General features: G+C 39.7%; 1 protein-coding gene across 1 annotated transcript; it reads left to right on the plus strand.

Annotated features, from left to right (window-relative positions):
* Window positions 1–7,784: 7,784 nt before the first annotated feature.
* LOC143432436 (uncharacterized) lies at window positions 7,785–8,612 on the plus strand. The gene has a single exon (XM_076909110.1). It carries the CDS (start codon window positions 7,785–7,787, stop codon window positions 8,610–8,612), a length of 828 nt encoding a protein of 275 aa, XP_076765225.1.
* Window positions 8,613–17,155: the final 8,543 nt, after the last annotated feature.

Below are 17,155 nucleotides of genomic sequence, written 5' to 3' on the forward strand. Positions count from 1 at the left end.
TGTCTTCGTGTCAATGCAATAGAGTTCTAATGCTTTATGCAATGCGATAGCGCAAATCATTTCAACGATTCATAGTAAGTTAGCTGTAACTTTGTACGCTTTGCATTTTGTTGATCTGTTTCTACATTTCAGAAGAATGCGAATTCTACAGATAAATGCATCGGGATGCCGTTTCATGGTGTCTACATGTATAAGCAATAGAGTTCTAATGCTACATGCTGTGTGGTGGGCTGTCTCATTTCAACGTTCGAAAGCAAGAATGTTGTAATGTTCTCTGTATCGCATTATCCTTACCTACCTCTACACTTCAAACGAATGGAAATTCGACTGTTGCTTGCACGGGGCTGGGGTTTCGTATTGTCTGCTTGCCAAAGCTGTAGTGATCTAATGCTCCACGCAATGCGATGGCACATTTAATTTCTACGTTTAGCACGTTGACGCCGGCGTGCATCACATGTGAGTCACACGTGTCTGTTCCGTGAGGCAGTGTACATCTCCGGTGGGTCACACGCGTCTATTTCGTGGGCCGGCGTGCATCACGATGGGTCGAACTTATATTTCACAAAGTAGATAGTACAAAATAGGTTTATTTTTCAATTCTCAGCATAATAAACAGACATTCTATATTTAAAACATAACAAACTAATATTATAAACCTAACTTAATTATTTAATTTTTGAAATCATGTTGGGTAGAGTTCCGGTTGGCCCTTACATCAGTTACAACAGATTTTTACGTTTATCGCCTTACTCGCGGCATACTGTTTACCATTTATTCTAGACATACGTTTATAACATTCTTTACACGTCTAGTTTTTCTCGCGCGTCCTTGGAATGACCGCAGAAAATGTGTACGCTTCTTGGGCACTGCTTTAGTTTCAGATGACGTTTGTTCACCGTGATGATCCACTGTACTGAGGAGATAATCAATAATTTTTTCGCGGAAGTTTAATATTTTCATACCTTTGGTACTCCATTTTCTATGCATATAATAGACATTGACGAGAGAAGTCCCGCATACTAATTCGATATCTATTTTCCTATACCACTTTACTGTTCTGCGTAATCAACTGTGATAAGAAGACATCTGGTCGGATGGTCAAATCACTTCTTAGCATTGTTATAAAGGAACATTGTATCCGGCTTTAACTTATTATTTCTACACTGGACAATAACACATTTGCGGTTTTCAGAAGTGGCTAGCATGCATACCGGCTTCTTATACGTCCACTTTAAAAACTTAAAGCCGCTCCGATTTTGAAAATACATGAAGCTACCCCGTTGCAATTTCCGTTTAGCCTACAGCGGAAGAAATTGTGTATTAACTTTTACTGTACCATAAATAAATGTTACTTTTTGCAGAAGTTTCTCGGCCAAAGGGACACAAATATATAAACTATTTTCCTGTAATATGCGGCTTTCAAATAATAATTCACCCTCCAACGTCATAACTACAGCATGCGCATGTGCTTTCGCTATTCTGGTTGCATTATTTCCGGCATAAATAAGAATATTATGTGCGTATCCTTCCGGAAGGCACAGTTTACAATGTTTTATACCATGTATATGCCGCTTTCCTGGGATATATTGACAAAAACTGTAGCGTCCTCGTCATGGAACCATGATTTCGTCGATTACAATATTTTTACCGGGCTTAACACGTTGAGTGCTACGTCAGTCCCCAGGAACTAACAGTGAACTTTCCGTTCAAGCGGCGTCAGTCCCCAGGGACTGACAATCGACTTTTCGTTTGGATAACGTGGATTCTAGGGACTGACAGCGAACTTCTTGTTTGGTCGACATCGGTGCATCAGACTGGCATTGTAAAGGGTTAAATTATTAATGACAATTAACAAATTTATACTAATATTTAATGAAGTTTATTAAAACATTTTAAACAAAGATGTGACTGCGATTTGTACATTTTACAGTATGTAGTAACTTCCTTTGTCATTTTCCTCGTAATCTGATTCTTCTGAAGAGGACTAGCAGACGAGCATATTGCATTGCATTGGACATTGCAATCTTACTTGCTTTGAAACGTTGGAATAAAATGTGTCATTGCGATACATGAAACGTTAGAACTCTATTTCTTCCATACTTACGAATTCTATGAATCCTACGGTTGCATGCAATGTAATGGCGGTTTATAGTGTCTACGTGCCAATGCATGAGAGTTCTAATGCTTCATACAACCCGATAGCCCATCTCATTTTAACGTTTCAATGTAAGTTATTTGTAATGTTCTCTGCATTGCATTCTGCTTATCTGCTTCTGCTCTTGAAAGGAATGTGAGTTCTACAAATTCATGCAACAAATTCAAGTAACGTCGTGCGTAGCGCCTGCCACCCATTCCACACATGAGCCTTCTCGCACTTCGATCATCAACCCCTGGACTCAGGCAATCTGCCGCGCTCGCCTACAGCACCGGCAACCGGCAGCGTTCGCGCGCGCACACCTGCACGCGCTTACACGCACCAAGTACCGCTATGTCACTCGAACCGACCGGTGTACATGGCTCGTTCACACCAGACATGCGGGTTCCAGAACCTGGGTGTCCAGGAAGTACCCATCCCCACCTCCTCGTGGTGGAACCTGGGCGCCGGGCTTGCCCGGTGGCTAACGGGGCTCTGGGGTTCATCGAATAAAACTGGGACTCGGAGGTTTGGTGCATTATCGATTTGCCCAAGCTAGTCCGAGACACTTTCGTAGAGCAAACATGAATGACTGAGCAGGCAGTCTGGAGCATCTATAAATTTGGCCAAACTGATGCTTAATAATTCAAAAAGGGTCAGAGTGAGCGTGTTCGCGTACACGTAGCGAGTTCGCCTCCCCGAGGTTCCCCGTGGGTACTCCGGCGGTTAGGATTCGTCCTCTCCGACGGAGTAGCTGAAGGACTCGCCCGGTGGGAAAGGCGCCCCGGCACATCTGGATTTTTCCATCGCCCCTTTCAGTGACGTGGGTGTAACTGGTTGGTAGATGGGTAGATCCGTCTGGGTATACCCGTATGGGTGAGGAACCACGTCCGACCACCGTTCTGGTGTAGGGCAGACAATAACTCACACCAGACATGCGTTCCAGAACCTGGGTGTCCAGAAAGTACCCATCCCAACCTCCTCGTGATGGAACGTAGGCGTCAGGCTTGCCCGATGGCTAACGGGGCTCTGGAACGGGGCTATCGAATTAAACTGGGACTCGGAGGTTTGGTGCATTATTAATTTGCCCAAGCTAGTCTGAGACACTTTCGTAGAGCAAAATTGAATAAGACTGAGGCTGGTAGTCTGGAACATCAAAAATTTGACCAAACTAATCCATCCTAATTCAAAAAGGGATAGAGTGAGCGTGTTCGCGTACACGTATTGAGTTCGCCTCCCCGAGGTTCTCCGTGGGTACTCCAGCGGTTGGAATTCGTCCCCCCCGACGGAGTAGCTAAAGGACTGACCCGCTGGATAGGCGCCGCGGTACATCTGGATTTTTCCATCGCCCCTTTCAGTGACATAGAAGAACTAGTTCGTAGAGGGCAAACCTATTGGCATATGCCCGCTCGGGCGAGGTATAGGATTATGGTATAGGATTAACAGTAAATGACACCAGGCATCGTTGTTTCAGTCCCACCGGCGAGCACTACTGTCTGGCTCCCACTGTCGAGTATATCTGCCTCGTTCGGACCAAAGACGAATACCCTTGTCTACCTCGCACCAGTGATTTCGTCCTGCTAAAGTGCGCAGTTGCAGCCCATCACCGCAATGGGGATTCTTCCAATTCAGGGATCCGACTTTACCAGAACCTGTATTCTACTTTTAAGATCCTTACATACATATATATACTATATCCGGACTAATGTACTGCTGCATATAAGAATCCATAAATCCAAGTTATACACATTAAGAATCCAAGACACGAACAACACACGCGTAATTGTAAGTTCATGCTATACTTACATCATTATAATATTTCATAAGTTAAACACGAAAGACGCGCCGCTGGTACCACCATGAGACGCGAGTCCCCACTCGCTGCACCGCATGCTCCTCGCAACGATCCGTTAATCGCCCATTCGCTGGATATATTAGTTAATTCTAAATACAATATCTCCTTAAGATACTCCATTACATCTAAAATCGTATCTAATTTCATATTATTTCATGATGTTTTAATTAAATATTTGAAATTGGTTTATATAATTACACTTATAATATATTTTAGTTACTTAAAAATAGACCATCCCCTCTAAATAAAAATAAATATCTATATATTATATAAGTCGATCATTTATTTGCATCGTCACAGTTCGCTTTCTTTCCATCGAGGTATGCAAATCCCTCTTTGTTATTCCTGTAATTCGTACTTTAGAAGGTATGTAGTACGTACTGATGGTCCGACGCTAAAAATATCTGAAACACTTCTGCTGTACTCAACTTAGCGTATATGCAACTTCCTGTCAACATTATGTCTATTTTTTATTTGTTTCGGTTCTTAAAGTATGTATAGTCTTCTTTCGGATTGGTCGCGATTAGATCGTTTCTTGGAGCCATTTTGATGATCTTTTCCTCTCTATGGTTGTTCTCCTTACTACTCAAGATTACTGATTTTTCGTTCAGGTCACCCGCGATTAGTATTCTGTTTGCTTTCTCTCCCTTTTCTATGTTAACCCCAGCTTGATTTATATATTCTTCGATTTCTTTCTGTTCCTGTTCAGTGAGAAGTAGCAGCTTATAGCTTTTGTTCCTTCGACCATTGCATGAACGATTCCGGTCGAGGAATATGTGGTGCCATATGTGAAACATTTTCGATTAATACCGGTTATCCATGTCGCAGCGTCACGGTTCTCCTTTTGCAGTCAGTATTCTTCCAACTTGTGTGCTTCCGATATTATTACCACGTCTGTCTCTTGAATCATTCGCATTTGCTGCATGATATTTTACGAGATTCGGAATAGGTTCAGATAGATTTGTAGGACTTTCAATTCCATATTCGTTTCCCGTTCTTTTCTATCAACGCCTTTCTGTAGGCCGGACCATTAAAAGTCCGATAACGTGTCTAATGTACGGATTCCTTTTTCCTGCCTTGCTGCACATGATACACTTCGGTTTATTCGCGATGCAACCGATCATCGTATAAATCTCAGATCCGCATCTTCTGCAGATTCCCTTATTATCTTTGACTTCTTCGCAATATCTGCCGATATGTCCCAGTTTATGACATTTGAAGCATCTCTCTATTGTCGGTAGCACTTTGCAGAGACAAGGTGTTAATGCTATTCTGAGTCGTTGGACCTTCTCCAGCTTTTTACTGCATTCCTGTCCAAATTCAACTAACGCGACTCGGTAGCCTCTCCACATTTGTTTCAACAACTTGACGTTTATACCGCTCTCCTTTCCTTCGATTATTTTTAGTGTTCGTTTTATGTAATCATTCATTCCTTCTCTGGTCACCTAACGGGTATATGTCCCTTAGTTGGAGCATTATACTCGCACTCGTACGTTTCTCTTCGAATTCTTTTGTTAGAGTTCCTTTTATCTCCTTTATTATGTTTTCTACACCTTTTTTCTTGTTAAATTCCAGGATTATATCTCCCGCTCTCGATTTTCTTGCGTCATCTTTTCGTATTTCTGTCATTTCTCCTGCTTTTCCTCATCCCATTGTTTGTCCTCGAATGCTTACTGCTCCTTTAATTGCTTCATTTTTCTCTGTACCGTTCGCCACTAGTTCCATCAAGTGTTCGATCCCAGTTCTTTTTATATGCCTCATGTCTCCCATTAACGTTTTCTAATATGTCATTACCTTCGTCGTATTCTCGCTCATAATATCTATCATTACGTCTGATATGTGGCTGCCTACTCTTCTATTTGAAAGTGAGGACGTTATTCTTATCAGTAGCTTTTCCATTATCCTGCTCTTCTTTTTGGTTCCCTTACTTCGGCTCCTAATGCTTCTCTTTTTATGTCTGTGCTACCCGAGGCTTTCTTCTTCTTCTTTATATACGCATTTCGTATTCTTCTCTATTTTCCTATCCTTTTGTGTCATCGACAGGGGGCTCCAAACCGCCCGCCCAACCTTTAATCTTCTGCGAGGACTCGATGAGGCTGATTCCGAATCGCGAGCCAGCAGCACCTTTCAGCAGCATATGCATAGCAGCCTCGCTCACGCTGGCGGTGATGGTTGGAGGGGGGTGGGGGTCTGCAAGCCCTCCAGCATCCTACTTCCTGCCCTGATGCGGGCGAGGGACCCCCCGGTCCACTTAAACCGCGACCAACATCTATCTTATACTATAACCGATTCGTAGTCGTGGTTTCCATTAAGCTTGCCAGAATCAGTGATTCGTTCAGTCTGAAGTATTATTTTCTTTTTAAGTTTCTCGATTTTGTTATTTTATCTCACGATATGGTCTATTTCGTTGTACCTTGCTTGACGGTATGGTATATAATCAGTTGTTTGATATTTGTAGGATTTCCCCTTAATAAATGCAATGTTTCCACAGATTTTCTTTTTCTTCCTCTTTAGTTATGTTGTTGTTATTTTATGCTTTCTATCCTCCACATTTCCTCCCTGCGCCATCCCGGAACCAGCGTTATACGATTACTTCATGATGGCGCCCCGGTCTCGCTACTCCGAGATCGAGTGTTCTCCCTTGCATCCGCTGATTTGTATATGTCACATATTGGAGAATATTTCCACTTATCCTCTGTATTCTTCGAATTACGGTTTAGTTAGATGTATATTGGACACGCGTCGAAATATCTGATTTCCATACGATTTGTTAGTAATGTTTTATTCTTCTCCGACTGTTCGTTTTCATTTAACCGAAGGCGCTACTGTATTCAATGCGGCCCCACTCTGTTTGAACCCGTCGATTATAATATTATGTTGTGTTAGATTTAAGAAAGCGTAGTTTTGATTTCTTAATGTTTAAGAAAGGTAATGTTACATTGTGTTAGATTGGGTTAGAATTGAGTGAAGGCAGGTTAAGTCAGATTATGTGTAACTGATGTTAGCTAGGTTTAAATTAAGTTTAGAGGATGTTAGATTAAATTAAGCCACATAAGAGATGTATTACCGATCGCTGGCAATGCCATCCGTTGATCTTGAATTCCAGACTATTCGCATACTAGCCGTTATTATATCATAAGTTATCTACCGCGGGGATTACCTACTGTCGTTATATCGTGAGTTACGGACCGCAGGCAACACCAGTTGTTGATAAATTTTGAATTACCTACTATTGGTTGCACCAGCTGTATCTGAAAACATGCTTTATCGGTTGATGGTCACATCAGTCGTCGATAATTTATAGATTATTAAGCACAAGTAGCACCAGCCGTCGGTCGGATGTGAGTAACCGACCGCCAACAGCACCATCCATCGGTAACTTATAAGTTATTCTTAATGGGAACATCCATCCGTAGGCATATTGTGGCAACCAGCAAACGGAAGTCACATAGGGTGACATCTAGACTAAGTTAGAATAAGTAAACTAGAGTAAGATAACTTAAGGATAGTTTTTAAGATAGCATAGTATTAGAATAAGAAAAATCTAGTCCTTAGCTAGTAACTCTAGAATAAGATAGTTGGTAGAACTTAGTCTAAGTACGATGTAAGAAAAAATATAAAAAGCAGCGGCCTATTCCGTTTGGAGCCTTAGGGGTGTGTAGACGTAACGTAAAAAACGAATAAAAGTTGTTCTCGCGAAATACACGTGGTTTCCTTGTTATACAAGCTCTCCCACACTTGACGAACCGCCACATTTTGGTGCCGAAACCCGTGTTATAAAGAAAAAGAAGAAATATGGCTAAGAAAGTAGCAGAAGCAACGCAAGAGATTCAGGCAAGTGAATTTAGGAACGTAAAACTACCCACATTTTGGAAGGAAGAACCGCGACTATGGTTTACCATGCTAGAGCGGGAATTTGCCGCATACAATATAAAAGCGGACGCGGTAAAGAGTTCAGCGGTAGTGAGGAACCTGGATCAGGCCACAATGAAAATTATATTAGACGTGATAGAAGCACCCCCGGAACAATCAACGTACGAGGACATCAAGCAGGCTCTGATAGAGCGGATGGCCAGGTCGGAAGAAGCCAATCTACGGAAACTCCTCTCTGGCATAGAGCTAGGAAATAGGAAGCCATCGGAGCTGTTAAGGGAAATGAAACAGCTAGCCGGGAAAAGCGTAACAGAGAGCGCAATGCGGACCATGTGGATACAACGATTACCCACAAGGACACAAGAAATTCTAGCTTTGTTAGAAGAGACTCCGCTGGAAAAGATGGCGAAAATCGCTGACAAATCAAGAGAATGGTCGGAGCCACCACAAGTGGCCGCCATTTCCGACGCCACGCAACCCCGGAAGGAAGCTACCCCCAGCGCGCAAGATGGCGACCTCGCCGCCATTACAAAACGTTTGGCGCGGATCGAGACTCAATTAGCGAGACGACACCGCAGCCCACAGCGATACGAGCATGCACGGCGATGGTACAGGCAGAGAAGCAACTCCAGGTCACAGGAGAGGAAAAATGGTTTTTGTTATTACCATAATAGATTCAAAGGAAATAGCAATAGATGCCGACCGCCCTGCACATGGACCGCGCCGGACAAAAGGACTCCGGAAAACTAAGAGCCGCGTCACGAGCAGAGGCAATCGAGGACGCGCCCCGGAAGCATCGCCTCAATATCAGGGACATGCGAACAGGCATAGAATATTTAATAGATACGGGCGCAGATGTTTCCGTGGTGCCACGGTCTCTGGAAGGTAAGAACCTGGAGGTAGGCGCACCGAAATTATATACCGCGAACGGGCAACAAATTAATACATACGGTACAAAATTAATCGGGCTCAATCTAGGCTTACGTCGCGAATTCTCCTGGCGGTTTATCATAGCGGACGTATCTAGACCGATAATAGGCGCAGATTTCCTCCACTTTTTCAATTTAATCGTAGATTTAAGACATAAAAGACTATTGGACGGAAATACGTTAATATATAAAAGCACGACAGTAAGTAAAGACATAGACATGCCGACAGTCACGACAATAGACATAAACAGCGAATTCAAGGACTTACTAACAGAGTTCAAAGACGTGACAAATCCAACCGCCAGGAAGAACATTCAATACTCAATCGAACATCAAATCCAGACCACAGGCCCTCCAATAGCAGAGAGGGCACGCCGCCTACCTCCAGAAAAGCTAAAGCTGGCCCGGGCAGAATTTGAACAGATGATAAGGGAAAACATTTGTCGCCCATCAAAGAGCCAATGGGCCAGTCCTCTCCACATGGTACCCAAGAAAACGGGTGGTTGGAGACGATGTGGAGATTATCGCAGGCTAAATGGTATCACCAAACCAGATAAGTACCCAGTGCCACACATCCATGATGTGGCACATCAATTTGATGGATGTCGGGTATTCTCAGTCTTAGATCTGCACAGAGCATATCACCAAATCCCCATGGCGGAGCCCGACATCCCTAAAACTGCTGTAATAACACCATTTGGGTTATTCGAGTTTCTGGTTATGCCATTCGGTCTGTGTAACGCAGCCCAAACATTCCAGAGGCTCATGGACTCCATATTGAGGGGATTAGACTTTTGTTACTGCTACGTAGATGACATCATTGTAGCATCCCCCGATATGGAGTCACACCAGAAGCACCTGCGCACCGTCCTACAGAAACTAGCAGAAAACGGAATAAAAATAAATACAGAAAAATGCGTTTTTGCGAAACAGAAAGTGCAATATTTAGGTTATCTGGTTACAGAGACAGGTATTTCACCAATCAAGGAGAGGATAACCGCCTTACAGGAATATCCAAAACCCAAAACAATAAGCGAACTTCGGCGTTTCTTGGGAATTTTAGGTTTTTATAGAAGATTCCTCCCAAGGGCAGCGCATTGGCTTGCCCCATTGAACAACCTCACAAAAGGGGCTAGGAAAAAAGACAAGAGGCTGGTAAGTTGGGACGAGGAGTCAAACCACGCTTTTGACGAAGCGAAGAAGCAAATAGCAGCAGCTGCGCTCCTCTGTCATCCAAGAGAGAATGCGCCACTAGCTCTTCGTACAGACGCCTCTGATGTAGCAATCGGAGCCGTTTTGGAACAACTGCACCAAGGTAAGTGGGAACCACTCGGTTTCTTCTCTAGGAAATTAGAAAAGGCCCAGACAAGGTACAGTGTGTACGATAGAGAGCTTTTGGCCATCTACAAAAGTCTCAAATTCTTTAGACATTTTGTAGAAGGCAGGGAATTGCTTATCCAAACGGATCACAAGCCTTTGGTATATGCATTCCTGCAAAAAGCTGACAAAGCCAGCCCGCGACAGTTGAGACAATTAGATTATATCAGCCAATTTTCTACAAAAATTAGATACATAGAAGGAAAAGATAATACTATAGCAGACGCATTTTCGAGAATAGAGCCCATCGAAATGCCTGTCATTATCTCGACAGACGAGTTAGTGACAGCGCAGAAAAACGATGAAGAGCTGGAGAAAATATTAACAGAAAACTCCAACAGGTGGAACTTTCAAAAGAAATTTTTGGACAGTTCAGATAAATACCTATTTGGAGACATGTTAAAAGGTAGATTCAGGCCATACGTGCCACAAATCATAAGAAGACAGATCTTCAATAAAGTACACGGCCTATCACATCCTAGTGGAAGAGTAACTAGGAAGTTGATAAGCAAAAGCTTTGTCTGGCCGTTTATGAATAGAGATGTCACCGAGTGGGCTCGCACTTGCCTTGCTTGTCAGCGTGGCAAGATAAATCGTCACAACAAGCCAGCCCCGGAGAAAATAGTAGTACCACAGGGTCGGTTCGAACACATACATGTAGACATCATCGGACCACTACCAACAGTAAATAATTACAGGTACTGCCTAACAATAATAGATAGGTTCTCCAGGTGGCCAGAAGCAGTGCCGCTCACAGACATCTCTGCAGAAAAAGTCGCAAACGCGTTATATTCAGGGTGGATAGCTAGGTTCGGAGCTCCAGCAACTGTGACCACAGATCAAGGACCACAGTTTGAGTCACAACTATTTAAGACGTTGACCACAATAGTAGGAGCAGAAAAAACCCGAACCACTGGTTATCACCCGCAGTCAAATGGTATCATTGAGAGATGGCATCGCACACTTAAAACTTCAATAATGTGTCATCAGAACAAAAACTGGGTTGAGATTCTACCCACAGTATTGCTGGGACTCCGAACCAGTTACAAAGAAGACATCAAGGCCTCAGCTGCAGAGATGGTGTACGGTACAGCCTTACGGTTACCTGGAGAATTCTTCACAAACACCGAAGACTCCACAGATACACACCATTTCCTAAATAAATTTCGAGAACACATTAGACATATTAAGCCACAACCAATAGCACACCACAGTAAACACAGAACATTCGTACACAAGACATTACACACATGTACACATGTATTTGTCCGGATCGACTCCACCAAGAAGCCATTGGAGCCGCCCTATGAAGGACCCTTCGAGATAATAGAACGAACATCAGACAAAGTCTACAAAATTAACCACAATGGAAGATTAGTAAATACTTCTACAGAACGGTTAAAACCAGCGTTCCAGGAGCACGAACAAAGCCAAGAAACCCAAGGAACGCCGAAAACATATATTAATAAAAAGACAGTCAGATTCGCGAGCTTGTAAACAAGCTCACTCGGAGGGGAGTGATGTGGCAACCAGCAAACGGAAGTCACATAGGGTGACATCTAGACTAAGTTAGAATAAGTAAACTAGAGTAAGATAACTTAAGGATAGTTTTTAAGATAGCATAGTATTAGAATAAGAAAAATCTAGTCCTTAGCTAGTAACTCTAGAATAAGATAGTTGGTAGAACTTAGTCTAAGTACGATGTAAGAAAAAATATAAAAAGCAGCGGCCTATTCCGTTTGGAGCCTTAGGGGTGTGTAGACGTAACGTAAAAAACGAATAAAAGTTGTTCTCGCGAAATACACGTGGTTTCCTTGTTATACAAGCTCTCCCACACTTGACGAACCGCCACAATATATTGACTCGTTTCGCCATCTCTTCAAACAATGCTGAAACAGAATTGCGAACAGGTTGAGCAATTTTCACAGAGATGGCTCCACCGGCCTGACAATTGTGGCGTTACCGACGTTACCGACTTCCGCATCTAAGCAGACACATTCACAGCCATCTACTTCCGCTCCTCGGAGGGTACATTTTCGTTAGGAAATTGTTTCAAAATTAATGCACGCCATCTATAAAAAAAAGACTCTCGTTTGCGACGTCTTTCAAATTTCTACGCTTTTCAAATTAATTATTCACTTATTTCTTCGCCATCAAACAGTACACATCACAATTTGCCTTTGCCAAATCTAGATTTGTATTTCTTAGCTTCTACTTCAGTTTACCTTAATTGTAAAGACTTGTTGTTGTTAAATAAAATTGTTGTATAAAAGCCATCCAACGTGAAAGTTAATTAGAAGAAAATATTGTGGCCAACGACTAATCCACACAATAACGAACGCCACATATGGGTTCTCACAAAACCATTTGCCACACAACTCAGTCCTGAAAGTGTTAATAATGCTAGCCCTGTTACTTTAACCAGGCATGGAATCCATAGGTATGAAAAATTATAATCTTGTGAATAATATCAATTCTAGAGGAACAGGTTTTAGTTGTAGAAATAAAATTCACTAATATGGCACAATACTTATTTTCAGGTCCAAGGTATGCTTACCATATTTAAAGAAAGGTGCAAATCCTCATATAATGAATATCAGTCCACCACTAATTATAAAACATAAACGAATATGGTTTCAAACTTGTGTCGATTATATAATATCCAAGTTTAGAATGTTAATGTGTGCTCTTGAAAGGGCCGATGAATATGAAAATTATGGTATTGCTGTGAATGCAGTCTTGTCAAAGACAGCAGTAAATTATATATATTTCTAATTTCATTGTTAAGAAAAATAATTCTCTCATTTTGAGATTGCCTTACGCACGCGTTGTTTCAGGTATACATATGGCTGCGATAGAGATGTTTGTTGGTTCAGAATCACAAAATTATAGTGGGAAGCTGGAAATAATGGGTGATGCAATGTACGCTTTTATTTTACAAAGACAGTAAATTTATTACTAATCAGTCTTTAATCGATGAGGCAATATTAAAAAGCTGAAGGAATGTCTGATTTTACCCATTATGCGTATAATCCAGGTGTGAATAATTAACTGAAGGTTTAGAATTAATACATGAATGTATAATTTATATTTTAGTAAACAAATCAATTTATTTTGCAGAATATAAATATTATTGATAAGATAAATTGTTGCCTGATACCTTCCGATATATATTTGGATTATTAAATAAGACAATTGAAAAGAACGAACAAATTATACAGATAAATCAGAGGAAAAGATCATGCAAATATTAATTGTCATCCAAACTAATTTAAACAGCGAGTTCGTTAACAAGACTGTAAGCTCAAATATTATATTGTTAAAAAATTATATGTTAAAAAAAAATTTATTAGATCTCGTACATTACAGCACATCATAGATCAGTCTGATTAATTGCCCGAACAAACATAATTAAAGATTTAATTAATGTCACTTTTGCAGAAATTTACAATATGTAAATTTCGTAAACATTAATAGTGACGAAGCAGCTACACGATTCTTGGATCTTAAAAATGGTGGAAATGTGCGGCAGGGAGAGGAGAACCTAGTCAACCACTAGGTACAACATTAACAATGGATTTTCAAAATTTTCTCGCAATACTTTCTCATGAAAAAAATATATTTTTTTCGTTCAATCAATTAGAAATGCAAAATAATTTTACTTATAACATAATATTATATATTTTTCGGAGAATTAAAATTTGCATCGACAAAGCCGTAATGGGAAAGTTGAAAATTAGCGGTGATCTACGAAAAGCAATAAAATTAGTGAAATTAATGGTCAATTTAAAGTCGAAACTTACTTTGAAAAATTAAATAGCGTTTTCTTAAAAAGAACCGACATATTAACTAATTAAGGAAAAATTATTCCTACTTATAAAAGTTTTGTTACTTTTTGTAAAAGCTTAATACGATAATATAAATTATTTAAAATATTAAAAAAAACTGAAGTAAAATATATTTTTATATATTTTTGTAATATATTTTGTAACGCTAAATGATAAAAATTAAATAAGTTACGTATGAAAATATTTATTTATGTAGATTGAACTTTACTCATACATTTATAATAAAATGAACGTAGTTATTCATATTCAACATTTCCACAAGTTCCGAAAATGATAAAATAGACCAACTCCAGCAAAAAGTCTAATGTATCATAATTATCTTATAGTTGAAAGATTATCAAGCTTTATGCCTGGATGGTTGCTTACATACAAGTATAACTGCCAAAATGAAATGAGATCACGAAGTGATATTTACACACCTGCGTGCTGCAATTTTGACGTATTTAAATTTCTGTAGCAGTTGCTGAAATACCACATAATAGGTTTCATAGTTAAAAAAATGGCATAAGATTTTCTGTAGAATATCAAGTGGATATAAAGCTGCTATTGCACAGCAGACAGCATTCTTCACTGGAAGAATTTTTCTTCGGATGTGTTGACTCCAGGTTTATTTGAATTGTTCTCGTTTAGAACACTAAAACTGAATGACATGTCCCTTGACACAGCAGGCCGTTAACCACGATATCCAGTAGATCCAAGGTTCCTTTATCTGAGATTAAGACCAGCCTTCTTTGTTTCGAAACTTCTTTACATTGCGTTATATTCTTAAGACTCTTTGCAAGTTACAAAGGACAGAAACGCTACATGGATTAAAAAAGTGTAATAGTTTAATTTATATAATCTTGAACATTTTAAATCCGTTTACGTCGCTTTGCTTGTTGCATATGTTTATCACCTGATGCTGAACCAACTACTACTGCCATCATCCCTTTTTAAAATTTGGAGATTACACCAGATCTAATGAAACATGCTTAGATTGCAAATGTATATTTACTGTATCCAGAAGAAATGAAATTACATTGACAGAAGTACCAGCTAGTTCTCCACGCCTATCTGAAACAACATTATATCATCTTGTTAAACAATAATATATTAAATGTAACTTGGTCTTTTAAATTTGAATTTATAAACATCTAACAAATAAATATGTTTTTCTTGCTATTCATATCATTATATTTTCAGTAATATATTATGTGTTGTCTCTTGATATATTAACTGCTTAATTGTATTTTGCAACGAACCTTGCACACTAAACACTGTTTTTGCTCCTGATACGAGTGGATAGTTCTTCGTCTTATATTCTTATATCGCATTGATTATAAAAGTGTATGAAATTGCCTTTATGCAGTCATGTATAATTATGTACATACAAATTCGCGATTAAGTAGCTATGTGTTCAAATTCAATTCCGAATAATGCTCTAGAAAGCGTCCCAGATAACAAACTGCAAGATGGTGGCGACACCATACCAGCACTATATTGCCACTTCTGAGAAGTGTCATAGTCATTTTCCTATATTTATAGTTATTGAGAGAGTCGTACATATTTCTTTCAACCCGTCATAAACTAAAAATATTATTTATAAAAAAATATTACTAAGAAAATAAAAATTCATGCTGTTGCGTCCCTAACTTCGCCTTGTGTAATTTCTTAAATAACATGCTGTCATCGTATTTAATATAACCTTCAATTACATGAATTTGTAACAATAAATTGAAGAAAATATATATAAAGTAAATGTATACATTTTTATAATAAAGTAATTAATGACTTTATGGAAAAAATCGACGTATCGAGCTAGTTTATAGAATATAATAAAATCGAGTTCTTATATCTTTGTTTCGTGCCGGTGTATCTCTTTTGGAATCAAAATAAATAAATTGCTTAGTGTAGTCATTTTTCATATTCGTTCATAATTTTTATGGAAATAGCTTCTCCATTAGTAAATGTCAGCCTGCGCCACTACCACGCGCGTAGCTATGGTGAGCTGATAGTATGATTGACACGGCCGTGTAGCCCGTGTGCTATATCGCGATGCATTAATAATGCCGTGGTACGAGCGTCGTTCGTTGCTCGTTGTTTGCCAAACATAGGTTGTTTGCAAACCTATGACCGGTTACTTTCATTTTTTAAAATGAATTGGTATGTTCATTCTTCCCTAATATGATAGAGCATTTTAAAACGAGTTCAACGACCTGCAACATGAAGCCATTGAAGGTTACAAAAAGTAAAGTAAGGCGATGATACTTACGGCTTTGATAGTAAATGAGACATGCGTATTGTAAACAGTGGTGGAATGTGTAATGTTTACCGTTTACTTCACTGTCAATAAATACTTTTCGAAGGGCATTTTAATAATTTGCAGGATAAGTTAAACATGATAAAATTAGTATTGAAATATCGGTTCGATTACGTTTGGTTAGGCTGTTCTTTGTGTCGCCCATTTTATAAGTACTGAGCTGCGGATTCCTCAGGACAGCTCACAAAATTGTTGAACTATGAAAGATTATCATTGTGAAATTGAATCAAAAGGTAATTAAATTCCATTAGATTGTAAACAAATCTTAATATTCCATTTTAAATAGTAAAGTAAAATACTCTTTACAAAACTACAAGAATGGATACACACTTCGCTAAGATAAAAAATTATTTACAAGAATTAGATAAGAATATCTCAGCAAATTTTAAATATTAAGCTAGCGAACCAAGCAATACGTTTTCAGTAATTAAGAATATGAAAAATTCTTGAACATTCCAACAGAAAGATGTTCTAATCAGTAAATAGAAAAATCAAACATTTAATTTCAATTCCAGAATACAACTGTGATGCAGAGAAATGCAGAGACGAGCATACCGACACACGGTAACACAGTATGTCCCTCGCACCAAGGAGTTGAACCACACGATCGCGCCTCGACGCGCATACGTCAGACAGTTGGAGCAGACACCAACCACAGCCTCCGCACGAGGACCATTTCACGCACCACGAGGGTCGCCCGCAGTTACGCACACATATTCGTATTATGCTCATGTCTATAACCAAGCGAATTCTAGTATTTAAGCATACGGCACTCTATGTACAAACAGGACGCAACACACAAGTATAGCATAAGTCATTTCATGTGTAATCATAATTTTA

This window comes from Xylocopa sonorina, unplaced genomic scaffold, assembly GCF_050948175.1.
Source record: "Xylocopa sonorina isolate GNS202 unplaced genomic scaffold, iyXylSono1_principal scaffold0234, whole genome shotgun sequence".
Lineage (NCBI taxonomy): Eukaryota > Metazoa > Arthropoda > Insecta > Hymenoptera > Apidae > Xylocopa > Xylocopa sonorina.

Bases quoted from the DNA above. Each gene is read 5' to 3' on its own strand.
- LOC143432436 (XM_076909110.1), top strand. From the start codon at position 7,785: ATGGCTAAGAAAGTAGCAGAAGCAACGCAAGAGATTCAGGCAAGTGAA.